Here is a 26,342-nt window from a genome sequence, read left to right on the forward strand (position 1 = left end):
AGGATTACAGGTGGGATGAAGACACTTAAGAGTCTTATAAGTCTAGATATTTAGGTTTTTGTATCAAAACGCCAAAAATGCAGTGTTCATCATCGACCTTAGAAATTTAAGTTTGTGATTTAAAGCCTCTGACAAACAATAGGCAGACCTTTAATGTTTTGTCAAATCCATCTGTCAAGTATTGTAAAAAGTGGGATCTAATATTTTCACAAGTTTGAATGTTTAATGTGCAATGTTTAAAGATATTATACTATAGTATATTATAGTCTAGTACAGTATAGTACAGTGAAATGTGGATGTGGTTTCATCTGGTTTTTCTGTGTCGTGTGAGGTGGTGTTGTTGCAGCTCTCGGCCACTGGAGGGCAGCAGCACTAAGCACCTCAATGCAGATGGCTTCCTTCACCTCTGTCTTCATCAACACTGCAATTAAATAGTTTGGACGTGAAGTCGCTCGATTGACATCTTAGAACAAAAGTTCCTCCTCTTATCATAAGTCTCCGCTCAGCCTTTCCCCTCGACTCTGAAGAAACAAAGATTTGACTTCACACTGAACAACAAGAGCTTAAAGCCTTAACAACAACAGAAGGAAGGAATCCCAACGCAGACGGTCTGATGTCTGGTTGGGATTCAGAATCGATAGCCTCATGCTTTTGTGGAATACCAATTTGATGCGTTGATAGATGATGCGTGTGTTTGACCCGACGGCTGTCGAGAGGAGATGCCACGGCGCGGCTCCCACAAAGTCTGCTGAGCCTCCGAGGCCCCGGGAAGGCCGGGAGCCAGGTTCACTGAGAGGTCTGAGTGGAAAGTCTGCGCGTACACAGACACCAGCGAGATGTACTGTGTTCATGTCACTTTCACCGACGCTGGACGTGTGTTTCTCCAACACCTCTGAGAACACTTGGCCATGAACGGCATCCACCGCTGTCTGTTTCATGTCCGGACGTCATGGGCTGTATTCGTGCCGATTGGAGAGCAGCATAAAACAGAGCTGCATTAGAGCCAGGCCCGCGGGGTAGTAAATAACAGATGATGTTCACTCTGGCCAGGTCTACATACCACTACTGTAAACAGTTTCCCTCTGAGTTATAGCTGTTTACTAAAAGCCCTTGCCTTTGTTATTCATATAGTATATGGCAGGATGTTACTCAAGTATACTACGGAGGAGAGTGATGGTGTTGGGTTCGAAAGCACGAGAGGGATGACTGCCTCTTTCTTCTTTAACTGGTGTCCAATTTGAATTGTCTTGCATAAGAGGTTCATCCATAATCCGGCCTTTGAATAATGTACGCTTTGGGACTTAATGCTCTGTGGCTAAGGGGGTAAAGCGGCTCGTCCACTAACCAGGGGGTCCGTGGTTCAATCCTTGTCTCCCCTATCCCGCATGCCGAAGTATCTTTGGGCAATATGAGCCAAATTTGCCCCTGACGGCTGTGCTGGCAGTGTATGATTGATGTGTGATAGAGAAAGCGCTGCATATAGATGTATGTGTGTGTGAATGGATGAGTGACTCAAAACTGTACTGAGAAGCACTTCCAGAGGTCATCAGGACCAGAGAAGCTCCACATGGATACAGACCATTCACCCTGTCATGTGCAGGATTGACTCCAGAGTCCATAATAAAGATGGCAGCTACGATATGGAAATGGTCAGTCTTCATATTTGATTGCAAACCGAGTCTAATGCCAGAGTGAACAGGAGATAGGTGTCTGAAGTGTGAATCTCTTTTTTGCACGAGAAATAATAACAGTCTCAAAGCCAGTGAATCCGACTTAAACTTTATTTACCAAACTGAACATAATTAATACATTCAAAAACAACGTTAAGAATGATTTTTCAACATAGTATAGAAGTCCCATGTCCAGGTTTTCAAAAAGTACCGAGCTGATTCTCTTAGCCGAAGTGCACAATGCCCACGACCACTCACTTTCTGCTTGGGTTTGCTTTAGATTGTAAATAATTGGTCACATTTGAAACACAAATTACAACCACAGGGTAACGAGTCACGCTTCTTTACCACAACACAGAGTCAAGATAGAAAGTTAATATACTCAAGATGGACCAACTGATAGAAATGTCAATTTAAAAGTTTACTCCTTCCTACTGTTCCATATTTCAGCGAATTGAATTCATTCAAATGTGTCATTCACTTTGGGAAATCAACTCTCTCCCTGGCAGAGTTAGATTAGAGGATTAATACCACTCTCGTGTTCTAACTGCTAAGTGGCTTTAACTAGCGGGTGGCTAGCTCAGCGTAGCATTCACACAGGAAACACATTGCAGTAGCTCATTCGTTTTTAACCTTCACTAAAGTTCACGTCAGTTAAAGTGTACAAGTTGGAGGTTCTTGTAGGTGGCTTGCGTTATGTCGGAAAGTCATTCAGGTTGTTAACTCCTCAGTGTTGCTAGATGTACGATAATAATCCAATTTAAACCATAAATTTAACATCTGTGCGATCAATAATACACGATGTACGATAATTTGATCATTTTGTGACACTAAGTGTTATCAGTCGTAATCTGGATTGAAAAATGTGTTTGTACATCTTCTCTCATATGACGTCTTCTCAGCCAATCATGCATGTGATGAACCCGAATAGATCAGAACCTTTATTAACGTGTTTATCTACTGTCTCAAGTCAAAATGGCTGCTTTGAAAAAGGGGTCTGAGGTTTGGGCCAAAGCTTGTGAGCACAACTCTGACAAACCATCACCTTTAACCTGATTAGATAAACGAGCAACATTATCGTTGATTCAGAGTTTTGTCATCACCTCTCCAGTCTCAATATAACATTTCTTTAAGGTTTCTTTGGTCTCCACTTACCCCAGAGGGAAATACCTGGTTTATACAATACTGTTTAGCTGCTGAAGGCTCCACTGTACCAGCCTGTCATGTCTGTCTTCTGTTTGATGCTGGAGGAAAATATTCAGGGATTTTCAGGGATATTTTCCAGAAAACAACACCAGAGCGGTGAGAGGAAACAAAACAATAACACAGAGGGCTAGAAAATCTCTGTGGAAATTATATATGAGGTTGTACTATAACCTTTCATATGTCAAATTGTCATATAATGCTATTAATACAACTAGGCTATAACAGCTTCTTTAAGTCAAAGCTTACACACAATGTCCAAATACCCAATTACAAGATAAAGTTCTACATCCAACAATTTACTATAAGGTAAAAAGTATAATCAATAAAATGACTTTACTTGAAGTATCATAACTGAATGTACTCTGATAACTACTGCATTTATGCGTCAGCAGCATTTTCCGTGCTGTAAAACAGATAAACACATTTTTAATGGAAACTTTATTATTATTAATATAATATCATTATCATAAATATTAATAATCATTTGCTGTATTTTGTGTGTAAAATCTTACTCAAAGTAACTCAGATAGTTGTAATGCAGAAAAAATAATCATGTTTCCTGCTAAAATGTAGAGAAGTATATGTGTTCCAGTAGGTATAAGTATAAAGTAAAGTACTCAAGTATGTAACTGGTATTAATCTTCTCGTTTAACCCTCTGAGCAAATTTCCCAAATTATTGTCAAAACATTTCCTTCAAGTGAAAATCAGCCGACACAAGCACAGAGTCTTTTAGGAGAATAAAGTTTTTCTATAATCTTTGACTATGCAAAACAATGTAATATTCATACATTTCCGGACACTATAGCCATACATATAAAACAAACAGTGACAGATCCTTATAGTAGCATGGACAAAATAAATAAACCTCATAATGTACAGCTATAATATTACACTCATCAATAGCATTTGTCTATCAAAAGTCTTTCACAACATTGTATTTCTGGTAGGTCATATTTGGTCAGAAAAGAAGAAAAAAACATAAACAGGTGCAAATGTAAAAGCTTGTGGGTTGGCGGGGGTGGGGGGGGGGGGGGGTCTGTAAAGCACAACAAAATTCCAGTATTATGCAACGGTGGTGACATCACGGACGAGGCGGTAATTAAGCATTTCATCTTTAGCGGCGGATAAAATCCACACGCTGATATTACGCACTCGGAAAATGTTTTTCCTAAACGTCAAAACACGACAGCTCTGTATCGATTGGTTCTGTGGTTCCACGTCAGCGTCAGAGCCGGGCCGCGAGCCGGGTGACCACGAGGAACCTCCTGACCCACGTCTCTATCAAGGCACAACGAGAAAGCGTCACGCGACACGAACGCGAGCACAACACCACTAAAGAGGCGAGTTTGACAAAAGCTTAAACCCCTTGAAGTCAGTAAAAAAAACACTAGAACAATTACCACTCACTACTTGACAGAGTTACGGTTCAGCGAGGGCCGGGGGCAACATCTGGAGACGCCTCGTGCTTCTCGACGGTTTCGAGCACGAGATCAGTCGAGTGAAAACGTCCTTGGAGTTTTTGTTTTTCCTCGTCGCGAGAGAGCAGCACTCAGGAGCCGATATGCAAATGACATCCTCACAATAACAAGCTACATCCTCGTCGCCGCCGAGACACATCATCAGAAAGCAAATATTCACGCCCTAATGTACATAATGAAAGAGGAGAGCGTCTCCCGGAGAAAGGAAAGGACATTCGGCAAACTGAGTGTTTTTTTCTTTTCTCGTGATAATGAATGAATCTTTTGAATCCAGCCGGAGACGGTGGAAGTCCCACGTTTTCACAGGCCCTCATTCAAAACCCCGGGATGCGTCTGGTTTGCCTGAGAGCAGCTTTCTCTCTTTCCCCCGAGACGATACGCAGACGAAGCTGAAGGTGCCTCTTCCTCCACCGTCCACCTCCCAAACTTACAACCTCCTCTCTCCCGCCTCGCTCCCCCGCTGATTTACGTCCTCATCTCACCGCAAGTGTGACCTTCTATGGCGACAACGTTCACACTTTTCCTTTTTTTTTTTTTTACCCTTCGCACAATCGCCCCCTTCCTCAAGTCCACAGAAGCAAGGGTGCTTGTAAAAAAAACACTTATTACACTACAGAGTTAAGGACTCCTGAACCCTTTAGGTTGAGCCACTCTATCGCGTTTTTCTACTCATTAAAAAATTGCCACCGAACAAAAATCTCTCTGTTTCTTTCTGCCCCTTCGTCCCTGGTATCTGGAATCGCTCTGGAAATCAGATAAACAACGTTGTCTTGATTTCCTCTCACATTTAGAATTGACTTCTCGCTGTAAAGCAACACTTTGCGACCCGATGCTCTCTGACAGGCAGAGCGGCAGCAGCTGGAGGAACCACACATCTGCTCTCCTCGTTGTCTTCCGCAGCTCTGGACAATTTTATTTCTTCGTAAACCGGCCCGGCAGTGGAGCGACGCCGCAGCCAAGAGAATGAAGGGTTTATCGTGCCTGACAGTAGGACAGATGCCTCTCCAGATTGAGCTTTCTCCCTCCACAGACGCACAAATCACAGAGTCGCTGGACAATAGTGGGTCGTTGTGCGATCTGGTGAGTTTTTGTCGGTTTCTGGGGAATCTCGTGAGCGAGTGTCTTCACAGGAAGTCGCCGCTCTGAGCTTCCTGATGATGTGCGTTACACAAAAACATACACACAGAGTCCAAATGATGGAGTTTAAAGTCCTGCTGTAAAGTACCTGAGCCAGATTGCACGTACAAATAACCGTGGTTTTCACTTGTGCGGTGTCCGTCTTTACAAAGTCTTACATGGCTTTGAACAATCTCTGTGAGCTGGACCTGGAGACGCCCCCCCGCACAGGCCTACGTGCTCCTGTAGGTCTTGATGATGTCTTTGATCGTCCTCCTGCAGATGGGGCAGCACGCGTTGGCCATCTTCTTGAGCTTGAGGCCGCAGGCGTAGCAGAGACACATGTGTCCGCAGGCGTAGAGCACCGTGTCCACCACGTTCTCGTAGCAGATGGTGCACTCGTCGCTCCACGAGCCCGGGCAGGGCGGGAAGGTCGGGGACTCCGGGTGGCTGGAGAACGGTGAGCTCGGGCTTGTACCTGAGGTGACGGGAGAGAGAAAGTCATCAGGGGAGGTGTGAATGAGTGTGAGGGAGAAAAAAACTAAATGAAAAAACTGCCAAAACAGAAATTGGAGGAAGGCTTCCAGGGAGTTCAGGCAGACAACACACTCTGACACCCTGTGATCACGGCAACGCGTCAACGCACCTTTTATTCAGGCTGTCAAATCGCTGGCAACTGTTATTCTCTGCTAATCAAGTGTCAGGGAAACTTTACAGGGGAATAATTGAGTCTCTGCTGTGATCCCCGCTCCCTCTGCCGCCATTGTCTTCCAGGAGTTTTTTTCTGTCATACTGTCTGCAGCGATGTCGGGGATCACTGCTTCATATCACCGAGGTAAATATTTGCTCCGTGTGCTGACTTGCATATTGACAGTCGATGTCTCTGTGCTGTTTAGCCAGTGTTTGTGTGCCGCTGGCTGTTTTATTGCTCCCCTGCATGTCTGCATTTCCATCAATTTCATAAACAAAAAAATTGGCAAACAGAAGGAAAAAATCAAAACAAATCCAGACGGGGACGGAGCAAATGTAAATACTTGACTTCACAGAGCGTGACATGGGTTTTATAGATCCAGATCCTCTCCAAATTAATATTTGGTGGATCTCCCACCACTGGGGTGTAGATATCCTCCCGCGGCTGGAGGCTGAAAAGAGGAAGGAACAAATTCAACCACATAAACAAACCTGCGGACGAAGAGAAGAGTGCGTGGTAGTTGGAGTTGAGGTTGTTGTTGAAGGGCGTGTCGAGGTTGGGCTCCGAGTTGCCGCCGCAAAGCATTGTGGGGGTGTTGGGTGTGCAGGAGGGGGAGCTGGGAACGGACAGGCCTCGGAGGTCCGGGTGCAGAGACGAGCCTGATGGTGCAGAAAGAGAGTGTGTGGTTCAAACCAAAGTTTCATCAACATTCAGGAAAAGCATTTCCATTATTCAGCGAGGTCGGTCAGAGCGAGAAATTAGAAGATGGAGGAGAGTGGATGTTCTTGCACATGTTTCTCTCTATCACACAGACATACACATCTGCTCTATTAACAAGCATATGCTGTGAGAGCTCTGTGTATGTGTGGGTGTGGGTGTGTGGCTAGGGCGGCCATGACGTCTCCCACAAGCACATTAACAGAAACATGAACGCAAAAACACGACTGTTAAGGCCACACAACGGAAACACAATCGCAACTGAAGTGAGGGACAACGGATGTTGACAATCAAACGATGCAGTTGTGTTAATTATACAGTTGTGTTGTGGCTTTTGCAGTAATGTCATTGATTTTGCAGTTGTGTAGTGGCTTTTGCAGTAATGTCATTGATTTTGCAGTTGTGTTAATTTTACAGTTGTGTTGTGGCTTTTGCAGTACTATTATTGATTTTGCAGTTGTGTTAATTTTACAGTTGTGTTGTGGCTTTTGCAGTATTGTTATTGATTTTGCAGTTGTGTTAATTTTACAGTTGTGTTGTGGCTTTTGCAGTAATGTCATTGATTTTGCAGTTGTGTAGTGGCTTTTGCAGTAATGTCATTGATTTTGCAGTTGTGTTAATTTTACAGTTGTGTTGTTGCTTTTGCAGTTCTGTCATTGATTTTACAGTTGTGTTGTGGCTTTTGCAGTTATGTTATTGATTTTGAAGTAATGTTATGATTTAGCAGTTGTGTTAATTTTACAGTTGTGTTGTTGCTTTTGCAGTTATGTTATTGATTTTATAGTTGTGTTTCGAGCCTATGAGTTGGCGTAAGGACACCTAACAGCCTCCTCTCTCCTTCACAAGCCCACGGTCCCTGTGGGTAGGGTACAACACGCCTCTATGGATGAATCTGACGTCTGTCCCGTCTGATCCGTGCCGAGCCGCGCCCCCATAACCACCGGGCTCTGGCATCAGATCTAATATTGGCAGCTCGTCTCTCCTCACAGACGAGAATACTGACCCTGATCCACAAACAAATTCTGATCTAGCCCGGCCTGGCAGGCACACCACCGCATTGTTGTTTACACATTGTCCTTCAGCTGACCATGACAGAAATACTTCCACACTGTCGGGCTGGTCCGTGTACTTGGCACCAACACACCACCATGTGTTAAACTATCTTATATTGGTAGTTGACGTCCTATCCCGCAATTGACTTATCCAAATATACCCTGCGATGAGCGTGGAGAAAATGAAATACTGACATGGACGTTTGTGTGGTCTGTTGTTGGAACAAAGATGTCCACTGCACTAAAGTCTGATGGCTTCTCTCTGGACCACCTCAACCACTGCGGTCTCACTTTCAGCGAAACATAAACAAACTATAGAAGCGTTTCATCCGCGCAGTCAGTTTGACGCGTCAACAGACGAAGTCAACAGACGTCTGCTCATCCGAATCAAATTCTTTCCACTATTTGTTCCCATGTAATTTTAGTACTGGGATTAATTATTTTTCCACTTTGCTGAGACCCCCCCCCCCCCCCCCCCCCCCCACCTCCTCCAGAGGCGTCTATTCATTTATTCCTCCTTTACCTACTTAACATGACCTATGTGGCAGACCGGCTGTTAGCAAACGTCTCGGTCACCTTTAATAAGGCACAATGGATGACCTTCATGTCTATTCATGTGTCCCTTTCATTAAGGGTACCTCTCATCTTCCCATGTATTATGAATTTGCCGCTGCCTGTGCTGCCAGCAGTGAGCATGTGAACGTCTTCAGCTATGCAGCCGCACAGGAGACTTATTTGTGGTCGGGCGGGAGCTTTCAACACTTGCTTATCAAAGAGAATCTAGAGAATTCGGCTCAGCCGCCCATCGGATCGGATTTATTTTCAGGTTGTGTCACATAAAACCTTCATCAGCTGATCCACGACTGGACAATGACAACATCCATCAACCTTCTAATTTGATACAACTTATCAACTGTTTATTAGCACATGTTGCTGAGTAGCATTAGCAGTTATTTGAATCCATGTTTGTCTCCTCTTAGTGAAGATAAGGCTGATAGCAACTCTCCATTAGATTTGTTTTTTGTTTCAATCATAGAAGATGGACGACTCGAGTGCTCTCCAGAGGTGAAGCCACAGGGTCTTGATTGCCCCCTGGTGGGGTGCTGCTGTAAAGGTCATAAACCCTACCTCCTCCATGTTGGTGGATGAGCCATGAGTAAAAATAAAAAGTCACCGTACATCCAAAAAAGGTTTTCTCAACGTTGATTTCTGGCATTTGGGGTTTGAAGTAGTTATTTTATGCTTTAAAAAACTGGTTTTGATTGACAGCTGATACTGACTCATTATTGCTGGGGTTGGCAATTTTACTTCTGGATGGTGAGAAGAAGTGGAGACGTGTCGTCCATCTTTATCTCCAGTCTGGTTTACACATGGCTGCTGCCTTCGCTGCAACAGAACCATGACACCACTCCATCGAAAGTGAACGAGCAGCGTTTCTGTTAAACCCTCCAGCCTCCATGTGGGTCCTGCTTAAGCCTCTGCTCTACAGCAATCAGCAATCACTCCATCCTCTTGGTTAGCTAATCCCAAACTTTGTCACACTGATTGGTGCAGGGTTCAAGGGTATGATTTAATTAATCCTATTGTTGTCCCTTTCACTTTTGATGGTTCAGGATGAATCAACCATAAGATTCAGACCATAAAACAAGAGCTGAAAGATGCTCAAACGCTCCATAGAGCCGTGGAGCTGCAGATTTGAGGGTTTATCACAAAAAAATCGATCCCTGTCTCATATTCATACAATGAATTGTCACTATAAAGAAATTGTAGACCCAGATGAAACGTGGACATCCGTGACTTCCTGTCTGCCGGTATTGATTCTCAGTCTCTTATAGATGTCATTACAAAATCAGATTTTCTAAGATCACACGAGACAGAATGACCATGTGAGAGAAGCAGACTCCCATCTGCTCCACTTCACAGGCTCGACGGCACCCGCCCATGACAGACTGTCACCCGCCTCAGTGGCTAAATGCTTCCATGGCAACGCATTGGTGTACGGGGCTGCAGCGAGTGGGCGAAGCAGAGACGTCACAAACGCATTCCCCACAGCTGGAGAGGGTGATGACTCACAGAACGGCCGTACCCCAAAGAATCAAGTGTGGGTGGGTGGGGGGTGGGGGGTGCATGTGCGAAAGAGAGGGGACCATGGGTAAAGGGGAGCAGACTGTGGGTGGAAAAAAACTGGGCATCTCAAACCTCTGTGCAATCGCATTTTAATAATGCATACGGAGGGGCATCATGAGGAGCAATCACAGGGCCCCCTCCTGATACATAACGCTGGCTGCTGGGAGCCCACGCAAGACAGAAATAACCTCCTCAGCCCTGAGTGACTACATGAAAGAGAGGAGAGCAGCAGCCGCCATCAAGACAAATGAATCGGAGGACAGCACTGCAAGGAGACAAATAAAATGGAAACTAACACATTTGTTATCATCTGTGGAGCCTTTCTCAGAAAATGTCATGTTAAGAATTTTATAAGAAAAATAACCACAACCTGCTCTGACAGGATCATTGTGGTATTAACCAGAGTCGGAGAATGTCACATCATTTGGATGAACTGTGTCTGTTAAACAAATCCAAAACACTCGCGTTTGCTTGCTCACAGTCGAGTGACAACTTCAGCTCTGTCTTATGAAAAATAGAGAATTTTAAAAAAGCCTTCAAGTGCAGGACTCTTAAGACCCGTCGAGTTACGCTAAATATTTAAAACTTCCAAACGCGGTGATGTGGTGAGCTAATTCACCTCTCCACCAAAGATGTCTACATGTACCTCGAATGTTTAAAGACTCTGAGCGATATCAGAGACTCCAGAGTGTTTTGAAATTCTCCAAACTGTAATTACTGCACGCACAAATAACACGTCCGCAACAGTTAAACAATGAAATTAACCGAGGATCTTTGCTGCGGGACAAACCAGAGAACCATGTTTTCTCTACACATCGCAAAAAGGCAAATCTTTCAGCATGTTTGTATTTCCGCCTGTGATCATCACCGCAGCATTTGCATACTACGCAACACGCTTTGAGTTTCACCTTCACAATAAACAGCCTACAACCACTGCTCGTCATTGAGCCGTCATTTACAGCAGCTCCAGAACCTGTTCGCCATCTCATCCTCTTTCTTTTGCTGAATTTTGAGACATAGATTGTGCGTGCAGGAGCAAGAACCCTCACCCCCCCACGTGACCAACATCAGGGTGCCTTCTGTTAATGCTTTAGGGTTGGAAAGCCGCTGGGATCAAAAACCACGCGGACAAGAAACTCCGCTCAACCGGAGGCAACAAAGTTAACATTCATTTGCAAACTGTGGGGGAAGAATGAGATATATGAGTTGATAAAGAGTCAGAGAGCGGCGCAGGCTGCAAATTCAAGACTCGGCTGAGTGGGAATTAATCCTCTAAAGGTCGTTCAAGGATAAGGGACTGCATTACCCTCTGGAGGGAAAGTTACCAAAGACGTCCTGTAAAGATCCGTGCAACATGTTTCACTTACTATTAAAAGTGTCACTGAATACTGATGCTTATCCGAAACTATAGGTTTGTGTTGGTACATTTTATTAACAACCTAATAAAATCGAAAATCTAATAAAAGAACTTCAATTTCTAATTTGCATTGAGTGTATTGAGTGTTTTTGAAAAAAGGATTGCAACTCAGTGTCACCTGACTACAAGGACATCTCAGATTAAAGACTTATTTTTCTGGGGCTTGGTTGAGGGTTTCCTTCAACTCTGTGTCCCTGTTTCCAAGAACAAGGGGAGGATCCCACATTGATCTGAAGTGGAATAAAAAGGTGCCGGACATGAATGAAAGTTAGCCCTCGTTTGTGAGGATAATGTTTGGCCCGAGGGGATAACAGGAAAAGGATCACAGCCCCTTTTTGTGAAAAGACTCCTTATTTAAGAATTTTGACTTTTAAGAACTTTTGTACTTTGTTTTGCATTCCAAATTTTATTGGAGATTATAAAACTGGTTTTAGTTTCACACACGACATCATAACATCTGTTTTAAAAAAAGATTATGTGGACGTACCTAAAATCCTGAGTTGTGTAACGGTGCCGTGCAAACCGTAGAACATCCAGAGGGGCCTGGAGTTGTCTACACACAACTGCATCCCTGCGTTGATGCCGTTGTGGCTCATCATGACCTCCCCGTCCGAGTTCACCACAAAGCCCAGGATATCTCCACTGTGGAGCGGCACCACCACCCGACACACGGCCCAGAATTCCTTGCGGTCCACCAGGGATTCTGGGTTTGATGGGAGGTCGCTGGGCCTCAGGACGGCCGGGTCGCAGGACGTCACACCATAAGACAGGGAAGCGGACCGCATGGCGCCCGCCTTCACCTTCACGAACACAGTCTCTGAGCAGCGCATCGGCCGGCTGGTGAACACCAGGGTCCTCTCATCCCCACGGTGATCCAACCGCCCGACAGTTTGCTTATCCAGCATGGTGGCATGGACGCCGTGCATCGAGTGGAAGTGCAGATCCGTGTCCAAATGGCCGGGCAGCAGCGAGCACTGCTGCGAGTTCTGAGAGTTTTGGGGCACGTGGCACGAGGCGGAGCTCAAGGGCTGCAGCCGGTCATCTTCCTCATCATCTTCCTCCAGATGCATCTCCTGGTGCTGCAGGCTCAGGTCGCACAGGCTGATGGAGAGGTGAGGGTCGCCGCCGCTTCGCTGAATCGAGGCCTGGTGGGTGGCTGCAAAAGAGCGAGGACGCAGGAAGTCCGCCGGGACCATCTCACTGTCTGCGGGCAAAAATAAACACAGGAACGTTATGTAAGCGCCTGTTTGTAGTCTTCTAACATAAATATCTCCCTCTGAATGAGCAAACAAGCTCTTTTTTTATTGTCCACTTGTGATTATTATCTGAATAAAATATCTTGAGATGGAAGACGGCCAAGAACCCAATTTTATCCATGTACCCACTTATAATTCCGCGTATTCCCATGTACAACACTGGTTTGTTTTATATTCCCTGCCTGAACGCCGTTCATTCATCATACCTGTCACTGTAAACAAATGGAGGCCTCTGGCTCAGTTTTATAACATATTCATTCTCATGCTCTCTCTATCTCTCTCTCTCTATCTCCCTCTCTCTCCCTTCAGGGCTGCAGTTGAACAATACGAAGAAATACGTCAGAGTTTATATGTTGAGAGACACACCAGGACTTTAAGTGGGGGCTGTAGTGTAGCTGCAGGCCAGAGGCTACGTCACGGTGAAAGGGACGTGACAGCTTTGTGTAGCGCTGAGGAAGGAGGAGATGCATACCAAGCCACTGTGAGACGATCAAGCTCAGCTCTGTGTTTTTCTCTTTTCTCATTTTCATATCTTTTAAAATCAAGAACCTATAAGGTGTGGAAATTGAGGCATATCCTGGCTACTGGCTTCCATAAAGAGGCTCTTTCATGAAGCCAGTCTCCAGTCATAGCGTGCAGTGTTTGTGCCGTGTACGGGGAGGGGAGGGGGGGGGTTTCAAAGAGCCGTAATGAGCCGCCATGAGTCCTAGGTGTTTACATAACCCAGTGTCTCAGCAGCAGTGACTTCATGTAGTGTATTCTACCTCCGTGCGCTGTCAACATTTTCAGTTACGTGTCTGGATGCTAAATGCAGCTTTTTTTTCCGATCGTTGAAGAGGAGAGGCATTCTGAAAAGTGGATCAAATGTCGGCTCATGCTGGATCGCCCCCCCCCCCCCCACACTCCTCAAAAATAGCTCTTCCTATAGGCTAATTCGGCCCACTGTAAAATAGAAAGCACATGGCTGAACATCATCGTTACAAAAAAAAAGGAAAACAGAAAGAGAGCGTGTGTCCATGCAGCCGGTCGGTACAGATGGATCTGCGTCGCGGCACGCTTAGGGACACACGGCCAAATTTAACACAGCTCTCTAACGCGGGGCTAAAATTAGCCTAATTGGACATTTGAAGAGAGCGAGGAGAGACAGGCCGAGGGATGAGTGACACCATGGCTGAGCTGTGTGGCTCTCAGCCTCCCTGGGCTCTGGGCTTCCCCTATGGGAAGTGGCTGGAGAGGGTGAGAGAGGAGGGAAGGATGAAAAATAGGGTGGGGTGGACACTTGAGGGAAAGGGCATACCTCACAAGCTCCTTTTTATCACACAAAGACAGCACATCTCCGGCCAGCCGCTGATAAACTGCTTGAACTTAATTACTTCCTCAGTCAAGAGTGTTCAGAACCGAGTATAGGGCTCTTATTATTAGCACCCTTATCATCTTCAAGGCAAAGTTAGCCGACTTTGGGATGCAGGAGATAATTTCTATCCTTGCTGCCATTACGTCTTCCTGCGGTTCACAGTTTCTGTTTTGTGAGCGGCGCGGCAGTCAAAACAAGCTGTGAGGAGAATCACAACTTTACAAGTAGATTTCTATTTATTGTGAAGGGGGGAAAAAATGAAATAAAAGAAGACAAAACCACGAAAGACAAAGAAGGGAGCCGAATAAATATGTATGACCTCTTCCTTGGTTTGGTCTCGCAGGAGTCTGGGAAAGAATTTCACACATAAAACATCTGACAAATATGAAAAGCATCAAGTCACCGAGATAACACAGCTTGAAATACACAATTCACTATGTGTTTATGTGAGCACACCAACATTCACGACATGTCTGCAGCATTCATGGCATTGTTCCATGCACAAGGGTAAAAGAACTGTTCACACAACAAACACACACACGTAGCAGAGACATGTTCCATTCAATCTGTTTGTAAATCATTGAAAACAAGGGGCTGGTGCACCAACAGGTGCTTCTGTGTTTCTGTGTTAGTTCTGCTAATTAAAAAACAGGAAATTACAGTTTGATTAATAAATATAGCCTGCCAATACACAACACCACAGGTTACAATTATGACTATGTTAAAAACTATTTCAAGTTTAAACCAAAGATGGATGACAAGACAACTCTCTAAAAGTGAAGCCAAAGCATCTCAATCGCCCCCTGGTGGCTGGTTGCATTATAGGTCGTAAACCCCGTCCCCACTATGTGAGTTAACTAAATCGGACACGAGCCAAATGAAACAGTCAAAGTACTTTTCAAATAAGTTTTTCTCAAAGATCCTCAATAAAGAAGTCAAACCGATGTTTATTCAAATGTTCATTTTCCTGCAAAGTTTGGTTTTAATTAGTTATTTTCTTAAATGACATGTGAATTCCCACGGGATTAATAAAGTATCCATCTATCTATCTCTCTATCTATCTGATTGACAGCTGAGACTGACTCATGGTTGGTCGAGCATGTCTGTCAGTGGGACCTCGATATCTCGGCTCCATTCCCTGACTCCTACAGGGCAGACTCTGGCTCCGATTGGACTTGTTCGTATCCAAGATATCTTGGCTTCATATCTGGACGGTGGGCGGAAGTGGAGTTGCTCCGTCCATCTTTTTAAACAGTCTTTGGTTTGAACAGTATTTAAACTTGATGGATCTGTGGTTGAGGTAGCTAAAAGTAATTGACGGGGTTAACTTCTGTTACTCTAAGTTGTACGAATACAAACCTAAACCAACAGTGACAGAACGCAGTAAGATGCACTTCAATATCGTAAATAATTTAATCATTTCCACTTAACTAAGTGACTGTGCAGGTTTTAAACCACTGACCTGACGCTACACGATCTTACACTTACCAGCGAATAATAATCAGCTTGATCTCTTTTTGTAGCGGGGGTGTAAACACTCTTTGTTTAGAAGCTAAACCTTGGTAACTCTTCACTCATTCAAATGTCCCTCACACACAGAGACAATGTCAATGTGCAGCTTTGTCTTTTGTCCCAAATCATGTCAGACAATTACGTATAATACCCATTGAATTTTTTTAATAGTTTTAACATTTGGCGGCGCTCCAGTGGTTTTTCAATCACAAGCGCTGAACATAGCAGTGATTATGTTCTCCTTCCAAATGTCAAACTTCAAGTCCTTGAGGCTTTTAAATACCAAGGAAAGAGTCTGAATCCCTTTTCCCAGGCATGTAAACAATACAGATGTGATTAACTGCATGGCTGAGACTGCCCTAGTAAAATTAAGTGGTCTTTGAACAGTTCCAGCTATTCAATCTCGAGGGAAAAGCTCCATTTAAATAGAGGAACACATACCAGACTGACACTGTTTAGCGGGGTCAGTGGCTGACCTCCTAGGGCTTCACGTTGGCTTGTTAGTGTTAGCACTGTAGCTGTGAGGATGAAAAAAATTAAAAATACAATCTGAAATCAAGCTCGCTGAACATTAGGGAGGAATTTCTTGGCTTCACGGAAGTATGAACACGCCCTTTCCAAAACATACACATCCGTGTGGAGCTGTGAGAGGTTGACCTTCTCAGACAAGTTGCAACCGAGATAAACTCTGCTCGTAACCCTGAAGAACCAGTTCCAGATATGAGCACAGGAGGATGTCCAGGATACAACTGACAACTGGCATCCTGTTTCACTTTGGACAGATGCCAGAGGGACTAATGTTGACAACTGTTGTGTTGTTGTTAAAAAGACGTTTGTAAAAAAGCAATGTAAAAAAAGAGAAGAGCCGGGCTCCACCTCGTCTTCACTTGCATTTTTAGAGAGGACGGCATGTACTAAGATTTTGATCCAAGCCGTTCAATTTAATTCAGAGTCGTGACTCCAATACCTTTTTTAGTCTTGAACACCTCTCACTCAGACAACGGTACTGAATAGGCAGGGAGGGTTCAGTTTGTCCCTGGGCCCAGTGGAACAGGATTAGGAAGCTTTTGTGGGTTTACCGAGGCTACAACCTCTATACAAGGTCAGCTGCACCAATTGTGTATGTGTGTGTTTGGGGATGTGCCATCAATATGCACAGGAGGCCTATCCTGGGCTCTGTCGAGAATGAGTGAAGTCATCTGTCATGAGAAAGTAGGCCGTGTGTGTGTGTGTGTGTTTGTGTGTGTTTGTGTGTGTGTGTGCGTGTGTGTGTGTGTGTGTCCCAAAAAGGAGAAGGATAAGCCTTCACTTATCATAGGAAGAAAAAAGGCTCCAGGGGAAATCTGCATTGATGAGCTTTTAAGGAGTGGTATCCCGGTCAAGATAATGGCACCAGTATATGAGTGTGAAGCTGCCGGGGCCAAAAGGTGAGAGTGTGCTGTGATATCATTACACAGGAGAAGCTCAAACAGTCTGAGTGTCTGAGATGGCATGTGCAACAGGAGACACATAGGTGGAGTATTTGAAAGATCAAGTTGAGTCTCTGGTTCGGTGCCGGATGTTTCCGAGTTTTGGACCGTGATCGTGGAAAGAAATAAAGTGGGACACGCCGAGGTGACAAATGGCAGCAGTGGAGATGACGCCAGGCACCAGGGATGCTGCAAGGACACAGTGTGTCTACGACCGCAGTTAAAAAAACCTCTGAGCCTCAAAGTTGTTTTATTAAAACAGCACACACGTTCACACGCCCCGCTCCAGAGATAAACCCTAACCCTAAAATGATCGTAGTGCAGTGGTGTGAGTCTGTCTTCTAGGAATTCAGGTTATTTACAACTGCAATTATGTTCAATTAATTATTATTAACACAATAAAAACAACAAAAAAGCCCATTTGCGTTAACATCCACTTCTATCTTCCCTTCCTCTTTCCTGTTCCTGTTCAGAGGTTAAAAAAAAGAAGAAAAACAACCACAACAGCTAAATAAAACAAAGCAAAAATAAAAATAACTGGCACAAACAGGGAAGTTTGTCACATAAAGTACTCTTGTTAAAAAGCTGGAATAACAAAAGATAAATGATGATCCTGCAGTAAAGTGCTAAGTCCCAATGAAAGGCAGGTTATAATGATATGACAATGAGATATAACAGCATTGAATTAGGAAAATAAAGCACCAACAATAACAACGATAAAACTAAAAAATTCAAAACAAATCAACCGTAAAAGAAAAGTATGTGTGAGTGCATGTTGGAATAGGGAAAGCAATTATGTTTTAAAAGAAAGGCAATTGCTGCCAGGCTATGTTTTCTATTAATATAATTTGAAAATGACTTATTCAGCAGGTCGCAGATATGTTGATACTAAACGCATCAGAAAAATCTTCAATAACATCGTATTTTATTCCAGTAAAAATATCCAACCTCATGGTACCAAAATCCATTTGTAGTGACTGCAGCTTTATTAAACTTCTCTGTGGTTATGTTGGCAGGGCTTGGTTAAACTTATAGGATGATGGTGGTCTGCTTTACTACAGAAAATGGGAACTCAAAATATGTTTACATTTAACCAAAACCACAATATTCAATCCCAAACGTTAAACAAAGTCCACGCCAACCACCTCCTGGTGATTAAGTCGCCGTTAATAAATGTAAAGCTTCTTTCATTTAGAAATAAAAAGGCCGTAAAGCTGGAGGTGATTATGTTCCCGGAAAAAAGAAATTGGGGAAACAGTTAAATAAAATATGAACGTAAGACGAAAGGGTTGAGAAGTAACTGAGTACATTTACATAAGTGTTTCTTGCTTCAGTCTATTCATTCACTTGGACTGTTTGGACAGTTATGACACTCTTAGTTACACTTGACTTTTAATTTTTGTACTCAAAACATTAGATAAGTTGATTAAAAAAACAAACATCGTGCTGTTAAATTAAAAGCCTTTCAAGTGCTCTTAGCTCGTAGGCCTCACAAGACAGCGTCTGACGACTGAGCTGTTCGCACTTCCACCGAAGAGAGGGTCTGTCTGTCTGAACTCGCCGGCATGGCTGGTTTCATCTAATTAAGTGGAAGAGGTAAATTTCACAAATAACAGCAGATATGTGAGAAAAGCCTAAAAACTGAAAAACAGATTCATGTATCAGACCTTTGTTTGCTTCTGCCATTAATCATCTCATGACCCCCTCAGATTTATCTTGTGATGGGGCCTGACTGTACAAACCGGCCACACTACGTAACTGTATTAAATGTTACAATACCACTTACACATTAAGGTATCAGTAACATTCCCATAAAGTCATATTAGCAGTCGTACAGCGGACGTTATACTGTGAAATTAGTTCTTTGGGATTTAATGCCTTGCTCGTCTGTTTGGCCGGTAACACTGATCTCAAACACGTTTCAACAATTATGGATTAAGCTCGTTGTTTTGGTCAAAGAGAAGCTCTGTGTAAACTACACACTAACACACATGCAATGGACGGAGAGTACACAGTCACGTCCTCACTGGGAAGAGCCTCCGCTCATCTGAGAGTGATTAGCCTCTCTGAAGGCTTCCCCCCTGTACAGCCCGGGCCTGACAGGCTCCATTACGACTTCTATTTTGATTTCTCCCCAAATCTGTTCAATTCCATTTGGGCCGATTAAATCCCAGCTGAGGCACTACAGTCGGCCCGGCGGCATTTATTTTGGTTCAACAAATCACATAAATTCCAAGCACTGAGATCACTTGAAACGGAGCTCTCGTGAATATAACAGACCCAAATCCCGATGTGGACATGCTGGCAGACGATGGGTCAAAGGACAGTCCTCCAAAAAATATTGAGTTTATACCAGGCCTCTCATTTCATTGTAACCAACTGTCTGGCAGAATGACCGAACTTCACTTACAATTAGCATCCGAGGGAAAATCAAGACCCTCTAACGGCCAGATTAGCGCATGACAAATTGGCTTTGGCAGTATGGACGAGGATTCTGGTTAGTTTTTGGTTTAGTTATGGCAGACAAACCAAGTGTTCTGTACAAAGTGAGTGCGCTGCTTAAAACGAGAACAATCTTTCTTTTAAATGACCAATGGATCAAATGAATGTGTGTACTGGTCGCCCGTAGAGACAAATCCACAGACAATTATCACCCATCCGCAGTTCTGCCTCAGTTTACAGAGCTTTACAGCATCTTTTAACTCATGGCTTTCAGTCACTTCTCATCAGCGTCATTTGCAGCCGCAGCAGGCAGCTGTTTACAGTGAAAAAGCTCCAAAGACGTAGTATGAGCTACTTGCTCGACAGCAAACAGCCGAGAAAACCCAGTTATTCAATCCTGTGAACACAACAGAGCATTCAGCAGCTGAAGGGCCGTCAGGAGTTGGTATAAAACCGAAACCAGAGCTAAATGATGAGCTGATATCAGACCTGGTGTTTACAGCGTGTCATATCAGATTTAACGTCAAAGTGAAAGAGAAAATAAAATACTTTAGCTTCTGTTATCTGACATATTTATGTGGGAGACAGAATCTGTGGGTGGAGTTTAGAGACAGTATGAGAGGAATTTAGATGTCTTACAGGTCGGAATAAATCACTTAAAGTTCTTTAGAAATAGAGATTTAGAATCAGAAATGGAGAAGAAACTTATTGTGGTCGATACGAGTTCCTACAAAACAAATGAGGAGAGAGCTTTGAGAAAAGGGAATGAAACATTAGGACTTTCTGAAAAGATGAGGTTTTCACTTGATTCCAGCTTTCAAGTGTACGCCAGCCTAAAAAAATCAGGTTTGATGATGCATAATGATCCTTAAGTTTCCTTAAGTGTGTCATTTTTTACTAAATTAATGTGACTACTACATAGACACAACAATGTTCAGCAATAACATGTCAACAGAGGACCTGTGACTGGCTGAATACTGAGGAGCACAGTTACAGCTACAGCAGCCAACATTGTCCTGAAAAGACTCACAAGCGTGAAGCTCAGAGGAAGTGGACGAGGTTATGACAGCCTTAGGCCACAGTCATGTACGGCCGGACGGTTTTTACCCAAAAAAGGTATCAACAAGTTCCACCCTGGTCTTCATAACCTGACAATTTGCTTCAGACCTCAGTAGTTTCTTCTTAGTCTTAATGTGACTATAATCAGGTTTTAAACTCCAGCCTCTTGAAAAACCTTTCATTTGATTTATTGTTGTGACCAGAGCACAGAGAGGGAACGTTGAAGGCAAGAGATTGAGGCTGTAGTTTAATTCAAGATTTTCAGTTAATTCTTCTGAGAGAAATCGCAGAATGTTTACAATATGAAGACGTTCAGCATCTCTCTCTGCCATTCTCCCTCACTGCTCTTGGCTGGAAACTGACTTTTGACAGATGACTTTCCATATTGTTATTACCATGCTTTATTGTTTTTGGAAGATTTGGCTGTAAGCAGAAGACCAGCAGTTTAACATATCAGTACAACATCCATTTGCAGTACTTCAGGGTAATCAGACCCTTCAGGCCTATCGCGCGTCTTCATCAATCTGGATTACCAGAAGAGCTTAGTTGTGTAGCTTTGTGGAAACAGGGAGGGACGGCACATACAAATAAATATATTGTGTAAAACTGAATTCACTTGTTTTTAACAGTTCATAATCTACATTCTGTTCTTCCCTGTGTGTTACCGAGCTGTTTTTTCCCTGCACGATTACCAGGCTGACCCCTCGCTGTACATCTGGCCACTTGTGTTACACTGCACCTCGCTGACCTCTTTATATTTAACACCTTTTTTATCCAAAAATCAAAACCCTGCGAAACTCCACATAATCTATGTTGACAAGTGAAACAATAAGTGAGATCTGTGGCAAGCGAGCGTGAGGTGCGCTGGGTGAACGCGGACCAAAATAGACACAAAGAAAGGAAAGTACTGCACGGCTAGGTTGAGACAATCTGCATGTTTGTGCAGTACAAAGCTTTTCAGCACTTCCACGCTATCTCTTCATCTGCTGACAAAACAGGTATGAGTCAGAGGTACGGTGATCTTACACGGATAACTGACAGTTTGAGTTTCAGTTCAAGTAACACAAAGTTCTCGTGCTAACAGGAATATATAATGGAGTCAGATTATGTAATACAGTTAAAAAGATATAGCAAATACACACCATTGAATCTGAAATACGTCGGTATTCATTTTCTGTGAAGCCGTGCTAAGAAACATGAGTGGTTGAAGCTAGATGCTAATGCATGTATGCTAATATGCTGATTATAAGAAAAAATTTAGGAAAGAAAGAAACTGATAGAAATTATAAAAGTATAAGTATAAGTATGGTAAAGATTGTAGGTAAAGTAAATATACATTTTTAAAATTTTCTTTTAAAGACGTTTACTGAACTAGCTTCTCTGCTTCTCTAGCTGCAGGCTGTTCAACAACGTAGTTATCAAAGGCTTCATCTCACTTTCTTTGGCCTGGTCAGTAAGATCATTGAATAATTAGTAGCTTTACCACAAGACAATGGACAATTATTTTTAGATATGGCTAATAAAAAAAAGGCCAAATCTTCACCAGTTCCATCAAAGTAAAGATCGGTAAACTTAATATTTAATGGTTTGCAGAGCTATTCAGGTGAAACAAGCTATTTCACAAATCTCCAACGTTCAAATATATAATTAAGCATTAATTGACAAATTAATTGTCAGAATAAATATTAATGAAAATATTCCCTAGTTGCAAGCCCAAATGTTAATTTTTTTAATACATGAGCTATGATTTCCATCTCACTTTATGCTAGCATGCTATCATTTGTTAATTAGCGCTAAACACAAAGGACAAATGGGGCTGATGGGAATAATATTAGTTTGACAAGATATGGTCAAAAACCAAAGCATTGCAGAAATGTAAATGGTTTTCATGTAAATAGACGACAATACTTTCATACAAAACCACATGTTGGCGCTGTATAAAAAAATACCATGAATGTCTTAATAAAATGTGCCACTTACATCTAGATATTTAAAGAGGATAAGAGAGAACTTATTCTGCTGGTGTCACTGGATGAAACGTCAGGGGATCAACATGTCCCCATAAACAAAATTGAGAAATGAAATGTGTAAAAAATCACTTAAGACATTTCACAAAGAAGGTGAAAGTATCCACCTCATGATGGCGCTACAGGAAAAACCAGGAGATCACTTTGAGTCATCAGACTTCCTCCCCCTCGAGACCATGACTGTCTGCAACTTCCACTGAAATCCATCCCACATGTGTCGAGGTAGATCTCCAGAAGTGACAGTGCCATCTACAGAGCCACGTCAATATATAAAAGCCACATCAAAGTAAACAGTTTTCAAAAACATCAGCTCCCACCGGGTCTTTCAAAACTGTCCCGTCCGTCCCCTGAGGTGGAAACGTTAGCGATGTGTCTCTCAGAACGTTACGGAGCATGAAAAGCATACGGCGGGATGTTTTCCCCACCATGATGCTCCACAGGCCTAATGCATCGCAATGCCGTGTGCGGAGATGATTGATGTCAACACCCTCCTCTTAATCACCTGAGAGGCATGCAGCCTCCTGGCGGTCTGGGAGCCATTTTGGATTCTTCTCTAATGACTAGAGAGACAGGTTGCAGATGATGCTAGCTGACGCCGGTCTCACGGATCACCGGCGTCCTGTCAGTGATTAAGTGACTCATCTACCTCGAGTAGACAAACCCCCAGTAGAGCATCTTGTATCCATCAAAGGATGCCTTGGACTCGCTCCGCTTATCAAACTTGGAAGGAATCCATCATACCTGCACAAAACGGTGGAGGCTGTGTGGTCCCTCTGGATTTGTCCCATAAACAAACACATTCTGTTAAGACTGCAGCCATACATGTGTAGAGGGAGCACGACTACTTTTTTTTTTTTTATGCCGCAGAAAGGTATACCACTCCCACATGTGGATCGCTTCTGGTAGATAAGAATAACTGGAAACATTTGCTTTTTTATTATTTATTATTTGTGACCTGATTTCTGGAACTTGTACGACAAACAACTTGATAAAACTCAAAAAGTTAACAGCAACAAAAAAGACTGTACCTTTCAAACGTTCCTTTTTTTAAATAAAGCTTTTGGGAAATTGTGTTTTTGCCACAAATTGTATCTGAAGCTAAATTTCTAATCATACTGCTCAGAGAAATATAAGAAAGTAAAAAAGAGGCATTTTTGAAAATCCAGCAGACGCATTGAGCTTTGAACACGGATACGCTGCTGGAGACATATCATACACTTGAGGAAACCTTTAGTCAGTCTCTATAAGGGCTAATGCATCTCAGCGTGGGGCAGCACAGGCCGTTCTGTACAAAACCCAAGCCGGCTGCTTCAGTCTTTATTGATAGCCGCGTGAGTAGGACAAGTGTGGTGATGTAACAGATCTTTCTTAAATTGCATGGGCAGCCTTGCTGGTTCTGGACAACCCCTGAGGCTCAGTTTGATTTTAGAAGATTAATTTAGCTTCCTCGCTTACGCAACACCATCTCGGCTTTCAAGCAGTCTCACTGATCTCAGGCTCACCTTTGACTCCTTGCATGGGCGGCGAGCTACTGAACTGCGCTCCCCTGACAGGAGCTAAGAGAGGAAACAACATCGCTCATGAAAAGATCCTTAAACATCAGCATAAGACCTGTTAGGACGAAAACTGCTTGCAGGAGGCTGCACCGAGAGACAGCACAAGTGAAATGCTGATGACGGATAGCGTCTATAATGAATTCCTCAATGCAGTATGCAAGGTAGTAAAAGATAAAACAGATGTGATATGAGAATCCTGTGGAGCTTGCGTTTGATGAGGATTATCCACAGGCTAAAAAAACAACAACAACAAAGTGGACTTTGGCACTACTAAAATGGAGGGCTTTCAAGGTAGGTCATTAAAAAATGAATGAAGAAAAAAATAAAACTCTTCAAAAAATCTCAACTTTTCCAGTTTTGGGAAAAAACTTGTTTAGGTAATGAAACATCAATGAATTTAAGAGGCTTTGAGTTCATGAAGAAACATTCACCCGAGAAAATGAGACCACAGAAAATTGTTCAGGCAAAGCAATCAAAAAAGATTTTTATCAGAATGGCGATGACGCACTGTGCCTGTAACACTAGTTTCTTTTATACTGTTCAAGGCACTAATGCTATGCCTTTGGTCCAATCTAAAAATTATGAACAGGGAGTAGGGGGGAAACAATGTTCTGCCTTTAAGATGGCAGCGTAGGTGGTTACAGAGCCATCTGTGCAAGAAGGACAGAATCGGACGCTGATGATGTTGTGTTACACGTCACGTATCTGATTCCAGAACACTTTGAGTCAGTAAAGTTACCTTTTTAACAGCAATATATCTCTGCACAAAACCTCTTTTAGTGTTTCGCAGACACACTTGACAGTTACGCGGATGTGCTGTCATGTGAGCCTGAACACTCTTATAACTAATCTATGAAATATTAAAGCTGCTCAGAGAAAGATTGTACTCATTATATGAATCTAACAATACGCGACAGGGGGAGGGAATTACTCGACTTTCATTAAGTTGGGAGATAAAAACAAAAGATTCAAAATCGAGCCACAGAAGTTACGATATCTTGACTGTTATTCCCGTATTGGTCCAATCACAGACAGCCTTTGCTATTGTCTGATGATAGAGAGACGATGGATTTCACTTGATGGGCTCCGCCTCCTTTGGACTCCACTGAGACTATTCACATGTGGGCCACCAAAGCCTTCTCAAACACGATTGGTCCAGCTACAAACGGAAACCAGAAAGCTACCTGCCCTCTAAATCTTGTTGCCCAGCGGCCACCAACTCTGCAGATTCACATGTAGAATCAGTCAGAATGTAGAAATGCTGGATCCTATACTTCCCTAATTCAACTCAATAAAACTCATTACTATTTTGTCTTCTGCATAGAATTTCCAATAGGGAAAAGTGAATGAGTCATTGCGGACACAACCTCAATCTTTCATTACACCCTCCCATTCGGGTAAATGGCCAGAAATTGAAACCTCATATATTACATTTGTTAGGAAGCCTTTACTGCAGTCGGTCCAGACCAATGATGTTACCAGGGAATAAAAGTGTGTTGAAATAAAGTGAACGTCAACTTCAGCTTTACTTTCTTACAAGAGTCGATAGAGTAGTCTTACAAATCTGTCTCCCGGCCCGCAGAAGACGTATACATCTGTTTTACCAGCTGATTTGTGTCCTCAGTGACAGGTAAAGTGATCTTCTTCTGTAAAAACCAATGGAGAAAACATTATCTCGCAGCCGCTGCAATGCATATTACTTAAGTCAACAGGCTTCACAATCAGCCATCAGTCATCACAACCAATTTTCTCTTGTATTTTCGGCGTACACGTGCGCCCATTTATCACAGAGGCCAAATCAAAGTCACCGAAACAAGCCATTCTCTCCACTCCGGAGAGCTCATTCACAGCTCCACGCTCCATTTGTCTTGTGGAAAAAAAGAACACCACCGCAGCAGATCTGTAATTCCCACCTGGACGGATTGTGTGATAACAAGCCCACAACAGGTGAAATTTGGCTCAATTTGTCAGCTGGTGTAGCATTCATTTTTCCGAGCCTTGTGTAAGCATCATTAAGAATCCAAATCTGCCCTTCTGCTCAAGGAAAACAGGCACATGTGCCAGTCTGCAAAACCACACTTTGATGTGTCCGCCCATATTTCAAAGACTAAGTGTCTGCTGAACTGCAGCCAACTTCTGAGACAATACCGGCCCTTTGATATATACCATGCTCTTGAGGAAGGACGCTCTTG

The 26,342-nt window shown here is 43.2% G+C and overlaps 1 protein-coding gene across 1 annotated transcript in view; it reads right to left on the bottom strand.

Moving 5' to 3' along the window:
• Nucleotides 1–1,767: 1,767 nt before the first annotated feature.
• Nucleotides 1,768–26,342, bottom strand: part of neurl1ab (neuralized E3 ubiquitin protein ligase 1Ab) — a 34,073-nt gene continuing 9,498 nt past the window's right edge. The window contains exons 4-6 of the mRNA XM_053436868.1: nucleotides 11,963–12,679; nucleotides 6,654–6,821; nucleotides 1,768–5,949 (exon numbers count right to left, since the gene is read on the bottom strand). Coding sequence (XP_053292843.1) covers nucleotides 5,705–5,949; nucleotides 6,654–6,821; nucleotides 11,963–12,679 — 1,130 coding nt within the window. The 3' untranslated portion in view covers nucleotides 1,768–5,704. The remainder of the gene's footprint in view (nucleotides 5,950–6,653; nucleotides 6,822–11,962; nucleotides 12,680–26,342) is intronic.

This window comes from Pleuronectes platessa, chromosome 12, assembly GCF_947347685.1.
Source record: "Pleuronectes platessa chromosome 12, fPlePla1.1, whole genome shotgun sequence".
In the NCBI taxonomy this organism is placed as follows: domain Eukaryota; kingdom Metazoa; phylum Chordata; class Actinopteri; order Pleuronectiformes; family Pleuronectidae; genus Pleuronectes; species Pleuronectes platessa.